The sequence below is a fragment of the Lithobates pipiens genome, unplaced genomic scaffold (assembly GCF_037356315.1).
Source record: "Lithobates pipiens isolate NorthernLeopardFrog02 unplaced genomic scaffold, aLitPip1_a1.2 Scaffold_1, whole genome shotgun sequence".
Taxonomy (NCBI): Eukaryota; Metazoa; Chordata; class Amphibia; order Anura; family Ranidae; genus Lithobates; species Lithobates pipiens.
In genome coordinates, this window is record NW_027507685.1 from 205,422,183 (window position 1) to 205,446,435 (window position 24,253).

Consider the following 24,253-nt stretch of genomic DNA (forward strand, 5'->3'; position numbering starts at 1 on the left):
CTGCTTCACATTTGCTGGCTTTAACAGATTGGCTGTTGAGATCCAAGTCCATAGAAATTGGCGTCTCCCAGACTCCATTGTTACTAAACTGCTTAAAGCTAGGAAATTGATTTTCTTAGAAGATCTACCATCACGCTTGAAAAGCTTGCTTCGTACAGTCAGATGCGCAGAAGTTTCACCCTAAACAATGCTCTGCGGGGGTGTATGCTGTCTGTTCTCTAGTCAGGGCTTGAGCAAAATTTGGCACAGAGTTAAAGTGGAACTAAATGAATCAATGTATTGTTTTCCCAAAACTGTTACATTCAAGGAATGCCATGCATGATAAATGCTTTCAACCGAACTGTCGAGCCATCAAATGACTGGTGTATTGATCATATGGTGCGGCACCACAACAACTGCAGATCAAACAGACTAAGATGGCAGCTTCTTTAGCTGTAAAGGATAGGAGGGTTAAGTTCTGCTTTTAGTTCGCCAGTGCCCATTGACTGATCAATTGCGTTTTTAGTTTCCTGTGTATTATAATTACACTTAGGTCTCATGCACACTGTAGTTCAAGGAAGCTTGCTCATACAGGCGTTTTGAGCTTTTACTTTTCTCTGCCTATTAATGCTCCTCCATGTTAGCCTATGTGTCTATGCACACTATAGGTGTTTTTAGGAGTTTAGTGGCAGAAAAACTTTTTTAAATGGAGGAGAGTTACCAGGTCGATAAAAGTAAAAGATCAAAACGGCTCAAAGACCTGTAGGAGCAGCTTCTTTGAGCTGCAGTGTGCATGAGGCCTTATCCTTCCCTAAAAATGCTGCTAAACTCCTGTAGGAGAAAAAAAAACATCTTTAAGCTTACAGTGTGCATGAGGCCTTACACAATTGTTTTAAAATACCAATTTCTTTTCCATAAATATATGTACGAACTATATAATTTTTTTGTATGTGCTCAGTTTGTTTATACACTTCTCCATAGATGTTCTCATCCTTATATTGAAATATTAAGTAGAAACCCTACCTGTCACATTTACTGCATGGAAACTGGCTTGGAGGCTTTATTCCATCTCTGGTGTCCTCCTGTATGTTGTAGCGTGGCATCTCTTTCAAATCCGTTTTGAAAACGGTGGTTTTGTTTTCAGATAAACCATCATTCTGTACAGTTAAATAGAAGATTTTAAATTTAAAAGTCATGTATGATCACAGGATGTAGAATAATTTTTCTGTACTTACTACGTTGCATTCAGATTCTCTTCCATCAAAACCGGACTCGTTTTCAGCAGCACTGGTTTCTCTTTTGTCAAATCTAACATGGTTTTTCCACGTATAGTAATATTCAACACACTGGTAAATATTTTTCTCAGAGATCTAGAGGATAATGGTTTTTAACAAAAATCCAAGATGTCCAACATTATTACTATAGCTTTATAGAACATCTTCAGTACACTAACTGCAGACTAGCATTATGGTGTTTGTCTGAAACGTATGTGTGTGTGTGTGTGTGTGTGTGTGTGTGTGTGTATACACACACACACACACACACACACACACACACACACACACACACACACACACATACACATACACATACACATACACATACACATACACATACACATACACATACACATACATATATATATATATATATATATATATATATATATATATATATATATATATATATATATATAAAAATTATATTATTTATTATTATTCAGGTTTTATATAGCACCAACAGCGCTTAACAAAATAAAGGCAGACAATACAGATACATTACAATTTGGTACAATAGGAATCAGAGGGCCCTGCTCAGTGGAGCTTACAATCCTAAAAAGGAAGGGCCAATTGATTAAAAAAAAAAAAAAAGTAATAGCTGTGGGGGATGAGCTGATGGAGGAAGTAAAACAGTGTTAGATGCAGGATAGGCTTCTTTAAAGAGAAGGTTTTTCAGGGATCATCTAAAGATGGATAGATTTGGGGACAGTCAGACAGATTGGGTTAGGGAGTTTCAAAGGATGGGAGAAGCTCTGGAGAAATCCTGGAGGCGAGCATGGGAGGAGGTGACAAGGGACCTAGAGAGCAGGAGGTCTTGGGAGGACCGAAAAGAGCGGCTTGGTTGGTATTTTGGGACTAGGTTAGTGATGTAGCTGGGGTCCAAGTTGTGGATGGCTTTGTAAATGGCTGTATTGTTAGTACTTTTAATTTTGTTTGTTGAGTGGAAGCCAGTGCAGGGACTGGCAGAGAGGGGTGGAGAACACTGAGTGGTTTGTAAGGTGGATGCGTCTTGCAGTGGCATTCATTATGGACTGGGGGGGGGGGGGGGGTGTTAGTCTATGCAAAGTTAATCTAATGAGGAGGGAGTTGCAGTAGTCAAGGCGAGAGATGACCAGGGAGTGAATTAGAAGCTTGGTGGTGTCATTAGTTAAAAAGGGGCGTATTCTGGAAATGTTGCGGAGGCTAAGGCGGCAGGATTTGGACAGTGATTGTATGTGGGCAGGAAAGGACAGTTCAGAGTCTGTTACCCCTAGCACCCTGGCATATGGGGATGAACTGATGGATGTACCATTGATCTTGACAGAGCATCGTCTTATAGAGCATCTTCAGTACATTATAACTACAGACTAGCATGATGGTGTTTGTCTGAAACTATACTATGAACAAGAACATTTCTTGCTCCCAATAGTAGCCAACCAGAATCTTTGTTTAATTTTCAGCCCTGCAATGCTGGATGGTTGCTATGGCCAAAATAAAATGGTTCTTGTTGGTACATTTTTTTTTTTTTTCTTCTTGCATAGGCCCATATTGCACGTACAAATAGTCATGTGAAAAGTAAGGGCACACCATGGAAAATGTTGACTTTTTAAACCTCTTTATATGGGCAATTAGATCTTCATTCAAACCATGTTTACAAGAAAAAGGTGACCTACCTAAATGTAATCACAAGGAAAATTGGCCTCCTCAATCATTTAACCAAAAATATATCAAAAGGTATAATGGTGTGTAGAAAAACCTACACACGCCCTTTACTTCGGAAGCTGGTATTGCCCCATTGTGGTGGAAATTACTTCTTGCAGGTGTTTTGCATAATGGTGTAGTTAGTGTAGGATTGCATGTCCTCCATCCATTATTATTTGGCACCACACTATTATTCAGTTGAAAGATGTTCTGAGGATTTTCTTGCATGAACTACATATTTTGAATCCCCTACAACATTTCAATGGTATTCAATTTAGGGCTTTGCCTGGGTCAGTCCATAATCCTCCATTTCTTCTTTCTGAGTAATTTCTTAGTGGATGTGCTAGTGTGATTTTAGATTATTATCATGTTAAGAGCCATTTCCAGTTCAATTTTGAGACCGACAGCCATTTCCAATTGATATAAACGTTGTACAGCTGAGCGCTAGCCTGCCTGCTCTTGGGACCCCACCAGTGAGGCTACCAAATCACTCTAAGGGCCAATGGTGAGAGGTGGAAGCAAATTTTACATAATCTTGTATCTCATGTTTCATGACTCCTGGGACATTACTAAGGACGCCCCCACCAGAAAGCAGGATTTTGACACCCTCTGCTCACAGGAAGTAGGTTAATAAAAACTGGGTCTCATTCAACTTCTATAAGGGGCCCTGGATAGCAGAGTGGTGAATCTGTAGGGGATAGCTCTACAAACAGGATGAGCATTGCAGTAAGATCTGCTTTATTTTTAACCATGCAGGTAGGGTTGCCACCTCGTCCCTTTAACCACTTGCCGCCCAACATATACTGTGGCAGGTCGGCTCTATTGCGCGAATCAACGCACCTGTACGATTGGTGCAATAGTTACAGTGGACACATGCACTGCGCCGATGCTCATGGTTGGCAGCCGTGATCGCTCCACAGAGAGACAGAACTGGGATTTGTCAATGTAAACAGATCCCTGTTCTGTCAGGGAAGTAGAGAGAGAGATCAGCTGTTCCTAATGCTTAGAAACCGCGATCTCTCTCTCTGCTCCCAGTCAGGCCCTTCCCTTAACAGTTAGAAACACACTGAGGGAACACATTTAAGACCTTGATCACCCCATAGTGTTAACCCCTTCCCTGCCAGTGTAATTTATACAGTAATCTGTGCATTTTTATAGCACTAATCGCTGTATAAATGTCAATGGTCCCAAAACTGTCCAATCTGTCTGCCGAAATGTCGCAGTCCCGCAAAAAATCACTGATAACCGCCATTTCTGGGGAGATTTCTACTGGTGACCCTTGTCACTGAGAGTGTCAAAGATCACCGGTAAAGGCTGCTGCTGATCTGTTTGTGGTTCCACAAACCAGAAGCCAAGTAAATGTTTTTTTGTATAATGCTATTCCTTTAAGAAATGGCCACACATTTTAAGCAGTTTCAGATCTCCCTAGTCCATCTGGTCCAGCAATCTCCCCCTGCAACTTTCTGCTACACTTGTTCAACCTCCAGTTCTGGCCAGCCCTCCTGGTTTCTATAGGGTCCCCAAGTCCTACAAGGGTTCTTCAGCCAGTGCATCATCCAATTTAAACTTCAACCACAGAAATTTCCATCAGATATGGCCAAGGTGGATTACATTATCTCTCTTTTGGTTGGAAGAGCCTTGGCCTGGGCTACCCTACTGGGGGGTTGGGCAACCCACTGATTTCAAATCTCTCTGACTTCTTAAACCTCTTGTGGTACATCCTTGAGAAATCCGGACAAACTGCGTCTGCAGTTAGCGCCCTCTTATGTCTGTCAGGGGATGCTCTACATTGGGGCAATGCGTTCCCAGTTCTGCACAGGTCTATAATCAAGGATAAGTTGCCAGGGTCTTGCTGCTGTTAGTCACACTGCTGTGAGGAGGAAGCAGGGGGTGGCACCCAAAAGGAGGAGCAGCCAGCGGCAGTGGGGAGTTAACAAAGAGGAGGCAAGGGACTGCTCTGTGTAATATCAGTGGACAGAGCAGGCACGTATACCTTCCCTTTTTTCTTATTTAAAATAATTAAAAAAAATAGCCTTCAATCAGTATATCAGTCGTTTTCATGAAACTGAAGTTTTAGGGTAAATATAATATCTGCATTCCCCATGAAGATGAATGGGAGTCCATGTTTTTTTTCCCATAGTTTTTAATTTTTTTTTTGCAAACCTACAGGGTATACAAGCATCACTAGTGTATCATACGGTGCTTCCTCCAATATGCATATAACTATAGAAAACAGGAGACCAAGAAGGATGAAAGTGTGAATAAAGTAATGCAGAGGAGACATTAACCCAAGTAAAGCCTTTTAAGTTAATGCCTGGCCTGTTGGGTTCCAGTATATCTGGGTTTGACTCTGGCATGCCTCTGTGCTTGTTTTGTAACGCACTGTATATCAGGGAAGGCTATAGTGTGGTGTAAAAGTTGTGTGCCTATGTTAGCCCAGCCTATAGTAAGGGTGTAGGCAAAATTGGTTAGTGGAGAACTCTACATTTGCCAGAGGTGGGGGATTGGATGTATTCCCTCTGTAAGTCGGGGAGAGGAGGAAGACAAGAGCTGAGAGGGGAAGGAAGGAGATGAAGTAAAGAGGGGGAAAAAATGGGGTGCGGTAAAAGGTGGAAGAGACTGGTGTAAGGGTCAAGTGAAATGGAGCCAGGCAGAAGGGGATGCTGGAGTGCATATGGAATATGACGAAAAGAGTGAATTCACCCCCACCCATTTCTTTTTTTTAAATAGCATCTGGATGGAAAGTATGATTCTGTCCCATATAACTCAATCATACATTATGTAGAAATCAGTCTGCTTATATGCCGAAGTGGAGACAATATCCCCAAGTCTTGGTGTATTTATTGTATGTATAAGTTCTTCCAATTAAGTGATTCTGTTGATTGCCTCATGAACCACACCTTTAGGCTGTTGTGTTTCTAATAAGTTTATCGGTATGCACATTTTGGCTGCATTGATTATGTGTTGTCAGGAATGTCCTAAACCTTTTCTGTGATAGCTTGGAGTGATGTAACAAGTAATGAGCTGGAGTAAAGTCTGAGGTAAATCCTGAAACTCTCGAGGTGGTTACATGTATCTTTGCCCAAAGGTTAGAAAAAGGTACAGGATGATTTTGAGTAAAGGAACATCCACTCCTCTTCCAAGCACCTCCAGCATCCGTCAGATACTGTCCAAGAGATATTTTATAGAGTGCGAACATCTCGGGCATACCTTGTGGCCATTTTCTTATGTATTCACATTTGGAAAGCCTTTATGAATATATATGCTGATTTATGCTTTCCCAATTCTCCTTGGTCAGTTTATAGCCCAGATTTTTGTCTCAGGCCTAACATGCCAGTCCTTAGCCAGAATATTTGTGTACATAATGGAGTATGTTCGATATTAAATGTCGCTGAGGGGTATTTCTAACTTGCGGCACTTAAAATTTTTGGTAAGGCAGTAAGCGATCTGCAAAATATGCTATGGGTCTTAAGATCGTTATTAGGTAGTGGTGTAGGAAGACCATCTTTAACATGGGTGATGATCATTACAAATCCCTCATAATGCCCTTTTTTAGATTGTGTAATACTCCTTCGGTATTCCAAAATGTTATAATCAAAATCTTCAGGGACCTGTTGCACAAGTTTGTAGTTTTATCTTGATGGCATTGTAATCCTCTTTGAAAAACCTGGCTTCCCGCAGAACATGTCTGCATTGTATTTTAGAGACTCGGAGCCAATAATCTCTACGCCAAGCTAGAAAAGTTTCTTGGAGTGTCTCGAAGTACCTGTTCTGGGTTATAATATCACTGACTAGGGGTTGTGTTTGGACCCTAAAAAGGTTTCTGCCATTGTCAACTGGCTTCTGCCTACTAGTTTTAAAGCCAGCGTTCCTAGACTTTTACAACTACTACAGACTGTTTTATATGGAACTGTTCCTCCAGTGCTGCACTTATCAACCTAACAAAAATGGTAACTCCAAGGTTGGGTCTCCCCTAGCCATTTCTGTGTTTCAAAAATTAAACTTTTCTTTCAGCTCCTTCTTCTTTTTTTTTTTTTTTTTTTTTTTTTTTTAAGCAGGCACTTCTGTGGGTTAGAGTTGGCGCTCCAGTCCAACCGCCAGACTGAAATTTCAGAGGCTAAAGCATGATATACATAGTTCATTGAAATACATCAAAAACAAGGACCATACATGGCTACAGTATATTATATTACACAGGACTGGATACCATAGCTGCATACGGGGGCGTGTACTTAAAGGCGACCCAGCAGGCCCAAATCTTTTTTGCAAGGTCTGACTTGCCTCTCAGGGAGAGTGTCATATCTTCCATGTAGTATATTTGATCAACCTTGAGCAGCCAGCAACGGAGCGTGGGAATCTTCCTCTGTTTCCAATATCTCGGGATAAGAGTCTTTGCCGCATTGAGAAGATGGGGCGTAATAGAGCGTTTATATGAGCCTGCCGGCTTTTCCGAACAGTGGAGTAGCACATGCCATGGATCATTCGGAACCTCCTGACCCTGAATCTGCTGGATCCAATGCAGAACTGCGAGCCAAAACGGGCGTATACGTGGGCAATACCACCAGATGTGGGCGTGGGAGGCTCGCTCCCCGCATTCTCTCCAGCAGAGCGGTGAGGTCTGGGGGAAAAACCGGTGTAGCGTTATAGGCGTATAGTGCCATCTGGTCAGAAGCTTGTAGGACATCTCAGCTGTTTTGGCCGACCCCGAAGTGGCGTGTGCCCTGTGAAGAATAGTAGACACTTGGGCAGGAGTGAGTGTCTCATCCAAATCCAGTTCCCAATTGCGGATAAAAGTAGGTGTCCTGTGAGATTCTAGGGATAGTAACAGGTGGTAAAAATAGGAGACAGGTCTCTCCACAGGTAGGTCACCTGAGAAAGCAGACTCCAGTGGTGTAAGCTCGGATATGGAACGTAGCGGTTTAGGAAGAGATCGAACAAATGCCGACAGTTGGTAGTATTTCCACTGATCCATAGGTGAAATAGGCGATTCCCCCAAAATGGTGGGGAGAGGGAGAACCCCGGATGGTCCGGTGAGCTGGTAAAGGAAAGTCTTGTCCCCAAGGCTCCAAGGGGCACGTGAGTTGGGCCCCACATTACCGGGCGGAAAATAGTTGTGGCCTGACAAAGATAGTAAAGGTGAGTTATAGAGCCCGGAGCTTTTTTTGTACAAAGAGTCCCACACTGCCAAAGAAGAGGTCGTTAGAGGTGAAGAATCAGCAGACAGAGTCCTATGATGCTTTGGAAGCCACATAAGATTAGAAAGGTCAGTCCCACCCAGCAGCGTTTCCAGCTCGACCCACAATTTAGTATTCATACCATATTTCCAGTCCGAGAGCCTGGCTAGCACAATAGCCCGGAAATAGAGTCGAAAATCCGGCACCGCCAGTCCCCCCGCGCTCCGCGGGCGCATAAGCAGGGACCGTGGCAGTCGGGGTTTCCTCCTATTCCAGATATACCTGTAAACCATTGAATGTAATATAGTGAAGAACCCCACCGGCACCCCAAAGGGGATCATTTGCAGCAAGAAGAGCACCCTGGGCAGCATGTTCATCTTCACCACCCCAATCCTACCCATCCAAGAGTGACCCACCTGGGACCATCTCTGTATGTCTGACCTTAGCGTATTAAGAAGCGGGAGGAAATTGGCGCGGAAAAGAGCAAGTGGGTTGGGCGTCAGATAAATACCTAAATATTTTAGGCGCCGTGTCTGCCAAGCAAAGGGAAAAGATTGCCTGAGAGACGTGGCTACAAGGGGAGGGACCGTGAGATTCAGAATTTCGGATTTAGACATATTTATTTTAAAATTCGAAACCCTGCCAAAAGCTGTAAATTCGGCTACGAGGTTAGGGAGAGAAATCAGAGGCTGTTGCACGTAAAATAAAATATCATCGGCATAGGCCGCATATTTGTGTTCCGTCCCACCCACTTCAACACCGTGTATGTTCGGGTTACTACGGATAATAGACAGGAAAGGTTCCAGCGATATTGCGAAAAGTATGGGCGAAAGCGGGCAACCCTGGCGCGTACCGTTATATAGAGTAAAGGGGTCACTAAGAGTGCCGTTAACCCTCAACTGGGCCGTGGGATGATGGTAAAGAGCTAAAATTTGCGATCTGAGGGAAGGGCCGACCCCGAGACGAGACAGCGTCGCCATAAGGAACTCCCAGTCCACCCTGTCAAAAGCCTTCTCAGCATCCGTGGAAAGCAGCAGGGTGGGCTGGGACCGACGCCGTACAAGCGACATCAGTGTGATGGTGCGTAGAGAATTGTCGCGAGCCTCTCTCCCTGGTATAAAACCGGTTTGATCCCGCGTAATCCATTGTGGGACCAGAGGCAACAATCTATTCGCAATAGCCTTGGCGTAAATTTTGGCGTCGATGTTGAGCAGCGAGATAGGGCGATAGCTTGCACAATCGGCCGGGTCCTTCCCGTCCTTCGGTATGACCGTAACATGGGCATGAATAGTCTCCGGGCGGAGAGCCTCCCCGGACAAGGTCACATTAGCGTAATTAGAAAGGTGGGGTAGTAATTTATCCGCATATAAGCGATAATATGCTACTGAAAGGCCGTCTGGGCCGGGTGCTTTGCCCTTCGCCATAGCTCGGAGTGCTCGCAATAATTCCGTCGACGAAAATTCCCCTTCCAGGGCCTCAGCGGGAAGCTGAGGGAGGGCCGCCCGGTCCAGGTATTCCCGAATGAGCTGCCGCCGGGCTTCCCCGTCTGAGTCTATACGCCGAACATGATATAGCTGCTGGTAGAAATCCTGGAATTCCTTAGCAATCCGAGGAGTTTCGTAGGCCATGGACCCCCCCGAGGTTCTAATTTTAGGTATAAACGCAGCGGCTCTCCGTCGCCTAATGGAAGCCGCTAACAACCTACTAGGTCTATCCCCCCATTCGTAGAAGCGCTGGGCCACCAGCCTCGATCTAGACTTCTGGTCCAAATGCATGAGGGACTTCAAGGTTTCTCGCTTCGCTGTAAGGGTGTGCAGAACGGGGATTGAGAGGCTCCGTTTATGAATCTTCTCTAGGCTCCTAATCTCCGCAACTAACTGAAGCTGCTGTGCCACCCGTTCCCTCTTTTTCCTGGCCCCCAGTTCAATAAGTTTACCCCTAATAAAGGCCTTGTGTGCTTCCCATAGCACGCCCGGAGAGATCTCGGTACACATGTTAGTCTGAAAGTAGAAATCTAGTTCCTCACCCAAAACTTTCCTGTCCGCCTCCTCGGATAAAAGGGTCTCGTTCAGCCGCCAAGTAGCGGCCTTGGGCGGCAAAGATTCAACCTTAAGGGTAAACGAAGTCGGAGCGTGGTCCGACAGGGGAGATGTTTCAATGGCCGATTTAACTAAGAGTGGCAGGTGTTGGTGATCGAGAAAACAGAGGTCAATTCTCGAGTAGGTATGATGCACCGGGGAGAAAAAGGTAAAGTCACGTTCGCGGGGGTGTGCGATCCTCCAGGTGTCCATCAACTGCAGCTCATGCAGTTTTGTAAGTATGCATTTCAGCTGTTTATAGGACAAAGGCGAACTCCCCCTGGAAGTGTCCAGAGAAGGTTCCAGAGCCGCGTTGAAGTCACCCGCCAGGACCACACAACCCCTCGCGAAGTCTCCTAGTTTAGAGAGTGTCGAGGCGACAAAGGAAGCCTGTTGTCTATTGGGGGAGTAAAGAGTAGCTAAAGTGCATGACATGCTGCCCAGAGTGCCCCGGAGAAACAAATAACGGCCAGCCGGATCACATAACATATCATCCAACTTAAACGCGGTACCCCTCCGAAACCCGATGGCTACGCCCTTGGCCTTAGTAATATCCGAGAGACCATAGTACCAGGTAGGGTATTTGGGAGAATACAATTTGACGGAAGTGGTATGGGTGAGATGGGTCTCCTGCAGAAAGACCACATCCCCCCGGAGACGGTTCAGTTCCCGGAACAATTGATGTCTCTTCCCAGGGGCATGAAGGCCTCTAACATTAAATGAGATAAATTTCACCGCAGCCATCGGGTCTCAGAAAGGGGGCACCCACCTCCCACACCCCCCAGCAGCGATACACCCAAGGCAGATAGGGCCCCCCACACCAGGGGGAAAGGGTTGGGCAGGGGAGGGACGGGGACAAGAAGGATAACCAAAGGAGAGAAAGGAGAGTAGAGAGAGCGACAGGGAAAGAAGCAGAATAGTAGCAACAAAGACAGCAGCATAGTAGCAGAACTAACCGCACGCAGAAAACTGCGGTGCATCGGCGGGTCGCGCACCCAGCCCGCGGACCCCGCACCCCCCCCCCGCAAAGCGGGGCAAGGGCACCGGGACCCCGGGCAAGGCGGTACCCACCAAGAGGGGGGGCGGCGGAAACCAGGCCACCGAGGACAAACCACGCCATCGAGGGCCAGGGTCACGCCACGGTAGTCCGGCATCGGCGCCGCAGTTAAACTCACTACATATACATAAACATTTCCAATAAAAAACAGTTAATAAGGAGGACAACGGCAAAAAGTAAATTACAGTGATCCAAACAGGGTCGGCAAACAGGGTTCAAGTCCAATCAGGAACTGAGTACGGCGCCAAGAGGCAAGCAATCAGTTTCAGGGCCAGAGACCACAGGGGGTCACATATATGTCGCACAGCCCGGCAAAAGCTCAGACAGCTGGCGGGGTAGAACCGGGGAAGGTCCCAGATATCAAGCATTGATGAGTATCCGGGACTGCAAAAACAAGCAAAAAGGAAACAGCAAGAACTTGGGAAAACAGAAAAGAACAGCGTCCCGCTGTGGCAGATCCCGGGCAGCAAGGAAGGTAATCCAGAGGCCAATAAAGTGAAACCAAGTCAGTGGCAAATACTAGAGAATCAGCTTCCCGCTTGCAGGATCCAAGGTGTCTGTGAGGACCAGAGGGAGAAGGGACACAGGAATAACCCCACATTACGCCGGTCAGGGGTGCCCCTGGGAAGCCAGATCCGCAGCCAGAGGCCTCCGGCCCGCTCTGCCATTGACGGTCAGGGAGCTTCGGTGGTGGCGGGAGGACATCAGTCCAACCCGGTAGCTCAGGTACTTCAAGGTTCAGGTCAGCACAGAAGCGTGGTAAGTCTTCAGGAAACCTTAGGACAGAGGTCTTGCCGTTGACCGAGGCGATTAAAGCAGCAGGGAAGCCCCATCGGTACCTGATAGAGGCAGACTGTAGAAGCTCCGTGAGGGGGCGCAAGGCTCTACGCCTATCCAAAGTCTCTTTGGCCAGGTCCGGATATAAGGTGAGGGAGGCGCCATGGAAATCAAATGGCGTGGCATCCCGGGCCTTCTTCATAATTAGTTCTTTATCCGGGTAGTGATGAAGTCTGCAGATGATATCTCGTGGAACCTCCGTGGTCATAGAGCGAGGTCGGAGGGCCCTATGGACCCGATCAATCTTCAACGGCGCGTCAGGCGCCTTGCCGAGAAGGCTGTTAAAAATGCCCCTGACTGATGGCAAGAGGTCGTCGTCTCCGGTCGCCTCCGGAAGGCCACGGATCCGAACGTTGTTGCGTCGGTTTCTGTTTTCCTGGTCCTCGATTTTATATAGAGCCGTACGGTGGGCGATCGTAAGTTGACGGGTAGTCGTCTGAAGCGATCGAATAGCAGACGCGTGTCTATCCAGTCGTTGTTCCGTCTCTTCCACACGTACCAGTACCTGTGATAAGTCCGAACGGACCGCCGACACTTCCTTCCGAATCGCTCGTTCAAGGTTCAACAGCATCGAGGCGAGGTCGGCCTTAGTCGGGAGATCACTCACCCTGGTAGCTATCTCGGCAGGGCCGGCCAATTCTCTCTCATCCTCCGATTCGGCCGAGGTATCGGGCGAGCGGGATCTGCTCTCCGGTCTGGCTGAAGAGGCGGGGGTGAGTATCGGCAGCGTGCTGTGCGGCGTGCGGCCTAGGCCGTCATGGTCCGGGACCTCCTCGGACTCCGCGGCCAAAAAACGTTTAATGTTGCCCGAAGCTGAGCCCTTCTTGGGCAGGGACTTGCCCGTTTTCCTCCCCATGCCTGGGGCAAGTAGTAGTGAGGGGGATCTAGTCAAATAAGATCAATTATCCGCGCCGATGCCGGAGCTCCCGCGAAGCACGTCTGCTCTAGTGCATCGCTAGGCCACGCCCCCCCAGGTTGATGCATTCTACAGATCTTTTGATACACAGGATGTGCAGTCCATCTCAAAACCTGAAACCTCATGGTTGCTTACATGGTTACTCAGGGGTTGCAAGTTCTCCTTAATAATACTTTTTGTCTCGGTTGAACTAAGGTATAAAACGGGGACATGATTCTAAAAGCGGTGGGCCATTCAGGGTTCCGTTGTTATTTCCTTCTCATCAATTGACACTACTGCTGGCCTACTTTACATTCTGTTTGCGAATATGTTAAGCCCTGTCACATTTCTGATCAATTCAAGTCCTCTGCTCAAGCACCCACCAGTCTTCTCATTGCTTGCTCCTATAGAACCCTGGCCCCACAGCCAATGACTTTATCACTGATCTTTCACCCTTTGGGAAATAACAACGTAATTTGGGTCATCAACAAACAATTTTCCAAGATGGCACTCTTCATTCCAATTCCTGGCATTTCTTATGCTCTTGCGATGGTCCCTCTTTGTCCAAGAAACCTTCTGTTGCCAGAAATTCCATCCCGCATTGTCTGAATGAGGCATACAATTTATTTTTTGGTTTTAGAAAACTTTCTAAAAATCAGTCCATTTTTTCCCTGCTCATGTTGACATTCGGTCTTTTCTTCTGTGGGCTGAATTTTCTTATAATAATCATAATGTGCACTCTAGTTCTCAGAAAAACCCATTCTTTAAAGTCTATGGCAGACATATCTAACCTCCCTTTCCCTGCTTGCCAAACATGCCTTTTTTTAGCAGTCATTTAATCCCATCTGGTCAGAAGTACAAAGCTTGCTTTAACCTCCCTGGCTGTACGATTATTTCAGATTTTAGGTGCTGAAAGCAGTACCATTATTTTGCATGGAAATTTGCTGTTTTATGTTGTAGTCCTGTAATTCTTAGGAATAACTCACTTAAATCTGTCCAAACCAGAGTCTAGTAGACATTCCGGGTATGATAAAGTTTGAAAAATTAAATTATAATTATATACAAAATAATATAACAATAATAAAAATGATTCAATAATGTAATCCAATCAAAAACACAGAAATTTGCTCAGTTGCAGAATTGTCACTGTCATTACTTTTCAGTATTTGATGACTGATCTCCCCACAAATCAATATCGCTCGCAGAAATCGAGCGATATTCTAATTTATTATCACAGTTTTCTAGCTGGTCTAAAACCATTTTTGATGTAAAGGGACAGTTTTGGTTGCTATGGACAATCTCCAGTTTCCAGGCATAAAGAACAGTCTTTATAATATAAAACTGCATGCAGGACACTGGGCAGACCACTAGGGACAAAGGGGATGTGAAATAATTATACAGCAATGTAATTGGTAAGATTACATTATACTGTAAGTAATGTGTGTGTGTTTTACTTTTTGAATTTGGGACAGCTGTTTAAGAGGAGAATTCTCTTCACTTTGCAATAATTCCTGTTGCATTAGTGGGATAGGAAATGTAAGGAAACTTCCCCCAATGGTAGAGACAAAAAAAAAAAAATGGAACGGGGCTTTAACCCTATCCCTACTCTATCAAAAAAAAAAAAAAAGAAGTTTGTTATAGAGTACATAACAAAATCATCTCCACTTCCTAGTTAGACTCATGGTGGCCATAGATGGGCACATGTCTCCTCAAGAATAACAGATGTGAGATCTGCCAACCCTCAAACAAGTCTCAAAATCTACTTTAATACTTGTTCAGCAGTGAAATCGATATTTGTGCAGTACTTTTGATCTTCTTCTTCCTTTTTTTTTTTTTTTTTTTTTTTTACCAGCTCAGAGAGAGTCTTTATAACAAGTTGGAAACTTTTCCTGAAAGATATCAAAGCACTTCTGCTATCATAGCCATTTGCTATTGAACTTTAAGATTCAAAATAAGCCTAATGATCACAAATCGGGAACATCGCTAAGGCTAGATTGTCAATGACCAGCCTTACCATTGCCTGGATGTAGGAAAAATCCTTTCTGTTGTTCCTGTAGGCTTTCCTAAATAGTTGTTTCTCTGATGCAGACCAGTAATCTGTTCCTGTGAAGTGAGAAATGAATCAACTAGCTGTGCTTCTACCTGCTAAAAAAATATGTTACCAAACTCCTTTTTATATACCATAAAGGCAAAAATCATTGCTGCATTGGTTAAAAATGATTCTGGCCAACCACAGGCAGTTGAAATTTTACTTTCAAGTTAAAGCTAAACCAAGGGCACAAAAAATGTTCATTTTAAGTATGTTCCGCCGTAGCCACAAAGGATAAAAATCCTCTTTTTTTTTTATGTGAACCCAAACACCTTTTTAAAACCCCATATATTACTCTATAAAATAGCTGTATTGTCTTCACTGTGCTGTACATGTTCACAGAATGCCTTGTGATCATTATGTCAGTGTTCCTCTTCTCCACCTCTATCCAATTGGAGAACGCCTTGAATTCATTAAAAAAAATACAAGGCATTATGTGAATGGGGCCAGTGCTAAGTGAGTAGTCCAGTATCACAAGTGACTGATATTATGGAGATATATTCCAAAAAGAGAAAGCAGGCTTCTAATGCTGAGTGCCACTAAGTGAATCTTCCCAGTGAATGCAGGGTGGAGGGTTACCAGATTGTGATGACCCTTAGTAAAGAGAAGTAAAAAAGGCAGAGATAAATGAATATTAGTGGCCACTAATGAGAAAAGAGAATACTTTCCCTAGTGTAAATCGTTTAAAAAAAATTGGCAAAGTTTAATAATATATTGCACTTACAGGACACACAATATGTGAATAGGCATCCAAACATCACAAAAGTAGGTCTGTTCCCACAAACAAGTTGGCCACGGCTGGTTGGCGCATGTGCAGTAGTGTTTATTCTGGCTCCACCTTATGTGTTTTGTCATAAGTGACGTCATCCGGGGTAACGTCCATTGCTATATTGAGCCTTATTGTCTAGTTCATGCTGTTAAATGCTGAGATATACATAGTATAACCAGGGAGGATACTGGAGACCCTGTGGAGCTACTAATCCTTTATCCGTGCCATTTTGACTTCTCTTTACTGAGGATCATCGTAATCCTGGTAATTTTCCCCTCTGCATTCACTGGGGAGATTCACTTAGTGGCACTCAGCACTGGAAGTTTGGAAGCCTCCTTTTTCTCTTTTTGGAATATATCTCCATAATATCAGTTACTTGTGATACTGGAAACCCTGTCGCGTTACTACTCATTTATCCATGTCTTTTTGACTTTACTGAGGGTCATCACAATCTGGTAAGGCTCCACTCTGCATTCACTGGGGAGATTCACTTGGTGGCACTCGGCACTGGAAGTTTGGAAGCCTGCTTTTTCTTTTTGGAATATATCTCCACAATATCAATAACTTGTGATTTTGTTTATGGGACTTTATATACAAATTTGTGTTCACACACAACTGGATTATTTGCACGGATTTCTTTTTTCAGTGTATTCTAATTTATGATCAATTTATTTAAGCCCTCCACTTTTGTATCTTATTTGTTTGTATGCTTGGTATTGGGGCACTGTCAGCTGCTACTTACAGGGTTTTTTTTTTTTTTTTAACATCCAGTGCGGTTTTCTTTTGTTTTCAAATGTATTAAATACTTTCTTCAGCTCTGTGTATACAAAGGAGCATGGGCGAGCTCATGTCCATAATGGGGATGGTATTGACGAGGCCCCAAATGTTCCAAAATTTATATGGAAATATTTACATAGTAGGTGAGGCTGAAAAAAACGCACAAGTCCATCAAGTGCAACCTATGTGTGTGATTTTATGTCCGTATTACATTGTATATCCCTGTATGTTTTGGTCGTTCGGTTGCTTATTTAATAGTTTTTTTTTTTTTTTTTTTTTATTATTGATGCTCCTTGCTGAAACCACTGCCTGTGGAAGAATTCCAAATCCTCACCGCTCTTACAGTAAAGAACCCTCTACGATGTTTAAGGTGAAACGGCCTTTCTTCGAATTCTAGTGAATGGCCACGTGTCTTATTAAATTTCCTTTCGCAGAATTATTTTTTTTTTTTTATCCCTATTGTGGGGTCACCAGTACGGTATTTGTACACTGAAATCATATCCCCTCTCAAGCCTCTCTTCTCCAGAGAGAACAAGTTCAGACAGAATAAAGGTGGATAAAGCACCTGGACCAGATGGCATCCACCCAAGGATCCTAAAAGAATTGAGCTCTGTCATTTGAAAGCCATTGCTTCTAATTTTTAGAGACTCTATAATGACTGATACAGGACCACTGGATTGGTGTAGGGCCAATGTGGTGCCTATATTTAAAAAGGATCAAAGTTTTTACCAAGTAACTAGGGTCCTGTTAGTTTAACTTCTATTGTTGGGAAGATACTGGAGAGTAGAGGTCGAACAATATGGGTTTTTCTCTGGCAGATGCCGATATTTAGAAATCAGGCCGGCCAATGGGTGATATATGATGCTGATATTTTAAGCAGATTTTCTTTTTTCTTTTATTGGCACTGGCAGGTGCCATTGGTTGGCACTGGCAGGTTTCACTCTAAGCCGATTTTGTCAGTTTCAGTTACACTATATGTAAATGAATGCAGAGACCAGCTGTCAGAATTCAGCATGATGTTGGGTGGGCAGGGCCCTGCAGCTATCAAACACCAGCCAATGATTGGGCTGCTTAAGAAAATAGGATTTTTTTGTACTCGCTTTAAAATCCTTTTCTCTGTAATTCATCGACCGACACAGCTCCTCTCTCAGCCACTGGGTTGTTACGCCCACCTTTTAGAATACTAGGCATTACATGTTATGTAACACACAGAACTTTCCAGTACCGCCCAGGGGGGTAAAAACCCTCCAGCCTGCCATGCAGTCATCGGTACGTCAACAAGCAGTATAACGTAAAGAGAAAAAAGGAGGGGCGGGTGCTGTGTTGGTCGGTGAATTACAGAGAAAAGGATTTTATGGTGAGTACAAAAAAATCCTATTTTCTCTTATATTCATCGACAGACACAGCTAGTCTCTTAGCCATTGGGACATCCCCAAGCAGTGCCAAACGAGGGGTGGGAACACAGCATAAAAAAACTTCATCCACCATGGCAGGTGCGAACTAATGAAACTTTACCCACAAAAAAAAAGTGCGTGGAAGAATCCCCCACAAAACCAGGGTACCCTCAACATGAGTGACTACCCACAACCGCACCAAAACCTGCGGAATGTAATGCAACAGTGCATGGTCGCCGCTTTACACACTTGAGCAACAGACGCTTGGTGTCAGAAGGCCCAAGACGTTCCGACTGCCCTTGTGGAGTGGGCCGTGACTGGAAAGGGGGGCACCAGTCCCTTCAAGGCGTAGGCTTGCACTACAATCTATCTGATCCACCTGGAAATGGTGGCTGACGAGACCGCCATGCCTTTCTTTGGATCAGCCACCAAACAAACAGCGAATCTGACTTCCGGAAGGGAGCCGTGGTAGACAACGACACCTTCACAGCCCGAACCACGTCCAGAGCGTGAAGGGCCACCTCCTTAGGGTGTTTCGGCTTAGGACACAGAGATGGTAACACAATGTCCTCATTGATATGAAAAGCCGAGACCACCTTCGGCAGAAAAGACTGTTGCGGATGCAACACAACCTTATGGATAACCAGATAGGCCGACTTGCAGGACAAGGCCGCCAGTTCTGAAACCCTCTGGCTGATGTGATGGGCACTAGAAAAGTGTCAACAGGGGAATCTTCCCGATTCTTTTCAAATGGCGGCTTTTGAAGCGCTGATAACACCAGGTTCAGATCCCACGGAGGTAACGGTGGGCACATCGGAGGGACTACCTGTCGTACCCCCTTGAACAAAGGTACTCGCTAATGAGTGAGACGCCAGGGGTCGCTTAAAAGACAGCCAAGGCTGATATTTGCCCCTTAATGGTGCCTAACGCCAATTTCTGGTCTACTCCTTGCTAAAGAAACAGCAGGATCCTGGCTATAGAAAAGGAGCGGGATGCCATCCTTTCTCCTCACACATGGAGATGTAAGCATTCCAGGTCCGATGATATATGTTCCGAGAAGAAGATTTCCGTGCTCTCAACATAGTGGGAATGGCCGAGTCTGACAATCCCCGGTTCCTCAACACCTGGCTCTCAATAGCCATGCCGTTAAAGCCAGCGATGGTAAAGCAGGATTGAGAATCAGACCTTGAGACAGAAGGTCCTCTCGTAACGACAATCGCCATGGGCCATCTGCTGCCAGGCGCACTAGGTCTGCATACCAAGGCCGCTGAGGCCAATCTGGGGTGACAAGAATTACTGGGATCCCCTCTACTTCCACCCTGCGGAGCAGACGTGGTAATGGCTTCAGAGGAGGAAAGGCGTAGATCAGCTGGTACTGATCCCACGGAGCCACCAGCGCGTCTGATGCGTCTGCCCACGGATCTCTTGTCCTGGACACGAATCTCTGCACCTTTCTGATTGAGACAGGAGGCCAGAAGATCCACGCCTGGTGTGCCCCACCGCAAGCAAAGTAGGCTGAACACCTCCTGATGCAACGCCCATTCTCCTGGGTCTAGCATCTGGCGACTTAGTCCACCTGCCAGTGCTCCACTCCCGGGATGTAATTGGCCGACAGGGCCGGTAAATGTCGCTCTGCCCGCCGAAGTATGTGAGCGACCTCCCGTGCAGCGGCTAAGCTTCTTGTTCCTCCTTGGTGATTGACGTATGCCAGGCAGTGGCTTTGTCTGACTGGATCCTGATCAGACGCCCTTGCAGTCTCATCGACCATGTGGAGAGGCATAGCTTGATCGCTCTTAGCTCGAGCAGATTGATCGCAACTTTGATTCCTCCATCGACCAGAGACCCTTAGCCGACTGAACCCCCATCACTCCACCCCAGCCGGATAGGCTGGCGCCCGTTGTGATCACTGTCCATTTCAGACTTCCTGGACTGAAGCACCGGGGACCTCAGCCATCAGATCAGTGAATCTCTGACTAACTGGCTCAACTGGATCTGTCGATCCAGGGACAACAGAGATTTTTCCCACTTTGTCAAAATCTCCTTCTGCAGAGCTCTGGTGTGGAACTGGGCATATGGTACTGCCTCTAAGAAGGCCACCATGCAAAGCGACGACCACTTGCGGTTCAGTTCATTAGCAGCTTTACAGCTTCTTTTCTTGAGCTGTTGCCTCGTCGATGTCTCTGGTCACAATGACAGGCAGGCGGCAACTTATATAGGGACATCGCTGGATGATGTCCCCGCCCATTATGATGTCACAGTCCCAGAGGATGCTGGGACTGTGACATAATGGGCGGGGACATCATCCGGCGATGTCCCTATATAAGTCGCCGCATGCCTGTGATTGTGACCAGAGACAGCGACGAGGCAACAGCTCAAGAAAAGGAGAAGAGAAGAACAGAAGGCGGCGACAGAAGACCGGGCCACCACGTATAAAAGAGCTAGAAGAAGGCGCGGTGGCCCGGCAAGAAGAACCGAAGAGGGGGACAAGACCCCCGAAGTCTGAAAAAGAGGGCGGCGGCGAAGAAGAAAACCAGGCTCCCCCCGCTAGTAAAAGAGCTAGCAGAAGATAGCGGAGGAGACTGGCGAGAAGACCCCCGGAGCAGTGCAATAAACTATTTTAACCCTTGTGTGTTTTTTTTACAATTTTTTTTTTTCCCCCACAGATGAATGGGTAGGGGTACATTGTACCCCATACTCATTCACATAGGGTGGGGGGGCCAGGATCTGGGGGCCCCCTTTATTATAAGGGGGCTCACGGATTCCGATAAGCTCCCCGCCCGCAGACCCAGACAACCAACGGCCAGGGTTGTCGGGAAGAGGCCCTTGTCCTCATCAACATGGGGACAAGGTGCTTTTGGGGCGGGGGGGCCGCGCAGCCCCTCCTTCCCCAAAGCACTCCCCATGTTGAGGGCACGCAGCCTGGTACGGCTCAGGAGGGGGGGGGGGGGCGCTCGCTTGTCCCCACCCCCTTTCCTGGCCAACCGGGTAGCGTGCTGGCATAAGGGTATGATATGGACCTGGGGGGGGACCCCCACGCCATTTTTTTTCAGCGTAGGGATTCCCCTTTAAGTCCATACCAGGTGACGGGGCCAGCGATGCCTCCTTTTCTGGTCCCAGCTACTTGGAGCCGCGCTCAAAATGAGCGGACTTTTCTCCGGGCGTGAAAAGTTTGTTCATTTCAAAAGTACGGTGGACTAGAGCACACACACGGCCCTATTGTCCGCTGGACTAGCACACACACGGCTGTATTGTCCGCCGAAATGCGAGTCCGGCGGACAGATTGATGTGCAAAACTACTTTCTTAGTCCGCTGGACTTTTGGGTAAAAAAAAAAAAGACTTTTCCACCGGATTGTTTGATCATGTGTACGTGGCTTTAGATCGCATCCACCCGAGTCCAAGGGGAGGAGACTGGAATAAAAGTCTCCACCAGCTTGAACTATGATGGATATATACGCTGAGAGCGACACGCCCTCACCGGATTAAATGATGCGATCTGCTTCAGGCCCTTGGAGGGCTTCAGTTCGGGAGGGATGGAAAAATAAGGTATGAAATTCACATGTTCTCCCTCATTCGATATGTCGGTTAGGCCATATGCTTTCCCTCTCTGGTCTCCTTGTCCTATGCTGTATTCCCCCTCCCTTTCTGTATTTTTTTTTTTTTTATTTCATTCTGTTAACATATATCAGTTATGCGTTGTCTGCATTTTACCATCATTCAGCAATTGTTTTGCCTATTATTTTTTCTTTTATTTTGCTATTTCCTGCCCAAGTTTGTGAGGACAGTGGCTTGGAGTAGTCATCTGTACATCCCCTCTATTATGCACCATGTATTATTTACTATGTCCAAATTGGCTGTCTGTTATGATGGATCCATCCATCTTGTACATATTTTATTTTTGTACCTCTCGTTACTCTATTTTAGTTCAGTGGGCCATGATCCAGTTGATGCCCATCTCATGTACACCCAAAACGGCAATCTAGTCTCTCTTTAAAGCGGGAGTCCGCCGGGAGTGCGCGTTTTTTTTTTTTTTTTTAAAAGCCAGCAGCTTCAAATACTGCAGCTGCTGACTTTTAAAATAGTGACACTTACCTGTCCAGTGCGCCCGCCATGTCGGCACCCGAAGCCGATCTCTCGATCGTCTCTCAGGTGCTGCCACCGCCATCTTGGGTATGGGAATCAGGAAGTGGAGCCTTTCGGCTTCATTTCCCGGTTCCCTACTGCGCATGCGCAATGAGGATGGACCCGCTTCCTCTGGGATCTGTGTGTTTCCCAGCAGGCAGCGGGGGACTTTCGGAAAGGGACATAATCTACGCCCCTTTCCGCAGAGAGCTATCCAGGAAGTGGGTGCAGATACCTGTACTGTACAGGTACCTGCACCCCCCCTCCCCCCTGAAAAGTGCCAATTGTGGCGCCGGAGGGGGGGGGGATTCCAATGAGCGGAAGGTCCACTTTAGGGTGGACCTCCGCTTTAAGGCTTTTTTGGGATGTGAGGTTCACGACACCATTGCGGAATATCCCCTCCCTCTGGTATCCATGACGACCTTGTTGTCATGAGACGCCTTGCCATGCCGGTGGGACATCAGTGCTTCGTACCCCTCTGCGATGCTCCTGCGTGGCGTCACTACGCAAGCGTTGGGTTGTCTGCTCAGCAACGCCGTGCTGCCTGCACGGCGTATGCGCGGGCCGTCCTCAGGGGACGCACCTATGGAAGCTTAGAAGTACACAAGCAACACTCAGCTGATCAACATCACTGCAGATCAGCTGTTTGTAGTGTATTTAACAGCCCGGTTATTTCTGGTCAGGCATGAGAAGACTCTCTCTGGAGGTCCTGGTGGACCCTGTTACTAGGATAGAAACTGCCTGGGTAATTTTTATACTTTATATTAATAGCTTTTTTTAGGTCCACTATTTGGTTTGTTTGTTTTTTTTTCAAACCTTTTTTATTCATATACATTTCCTTCCCCCCCCCTTTTTTTTTTTTTTCCTCTATGTACTTTTTGGATGCATTCCTTTTTGACAGTATCCATACCAGACAGTGTTTCCATATTGCATGGGTCCACAGACCTCCCAATCATTTTCCCTTGTTTGACTACTGGCCTGTGAGGGATATCTCTGGACCTAGGTAGATTTTATCATTTTTTGATTTGGACTTGATTTGGACTTTTTTGTTCTATGGAAGGGGAAATAACTTCCCAATTCCCATATTGCTCTTTATACATGGATATCTATTTTGCCATCTCCTTTTGTGTTTGTTTTTTCCAGACTCTCTATTGGTTGGGCCACAGTGCACATGCCAGCCTGCTTTTTGTCCGGAATCCCGAACATCAGTGAGGCTGGTGGGTGTGACCGAGGGGATATTTATCCCCCCTCATTCTATGGCTCCTGTCCTTCTCCTTAATAGGCAGGTTGATCTGCACCTGGTGGATGGGATCTGCGGGAGACTCTATGCCACAATGTTTTTTTCCTCTTTTAATCTTTTTTTGGATGCTGAAATGTACCTGCTTAGTGATTATGATGTAAGTAGTGCCATGTATGTACTATTCTAGGACTATGCAGTACCATATGTTAGGGTTTGTTGGCTGACTACTTTGCATCAAAATTTCATAGACACTATACTCCCTGTGAAAACCCCTGATGAAGGAGACAACTCATCTCTGAAATGTTGTTTGGTTCAGGAAGCTGTATCATCTCTCTTTGCTATTTTGTGTACATTATATTGTATCCTTGGTCATGTGTTTTTTATTACGCGTACAATAAATTCTATATATATTTTTATTTTTTTCTATAAACCTGATGTAGTAGTGCCTTTAAAGTCGCACCCATAGGGAGTTCCTCTCTTTATACATTTCATTGGGATTTGGCACATGTAGCAGTTTCTATCAGATACCTTTTTTCAAATCATAATGTCTGGAAACTGTTTGTTTTGTTTTTAAACCCTTTCTGATGTTGCTAATGTGCTCATTGAATCTTACTTGAAGAGCCCTCTTAGTTCTACCTACATACTGTAGCCTGCAAGGGCACTGGATAAGATAGACCATGCCTTCAGATGAACAAGTGATAGAGCCTCTCAAAGACCCAAGAAGTACTTGTAGACACAAACCTACAAATTTTTCTGTCTTTACATATATTGAGAGAACAAACCTGGCATTTTTTACAGCGATAGTAGCCTGTTAGATTTTGAAAATAACATCTACTCGTGATGGGTTTTCTTATAGGAGACCTAGTTCACGCTACCGCGCATGT

General features: G+C 45.7%; 1 protein-coding gene across 1 annotated transcript in view; it reads right to left on the bottom strand.

Annotated features, from left to right (window-relative positions):
• The window catches only part of LOC143982274 (zinc finger protein 541-like), a 61,717-nt gene that overhangs the window by 7,227 nt on the left and 30,237 nt on the right, over positions 1-24,253 (bottom strand). Inside the window, exons 9-11 of the mRNA XM_077480855.1 lie at positions 14,995-15,083; positions 1,215-1,349; positions 1,003-1,136 (exon numbers count right to left, since the gene is read on the bottom strand). Coding sequence (XP_077336981.1) covers positions 1,003-1,136; positions 1,215-1,349; positions 14,995-15,083 — 358 coding nt within the window. The remainder of the gene's footprint in view (positions 1-1,002; positions 1,137-1,214; positions 1,350-14,994; positions 15,084-24,253) is intronic.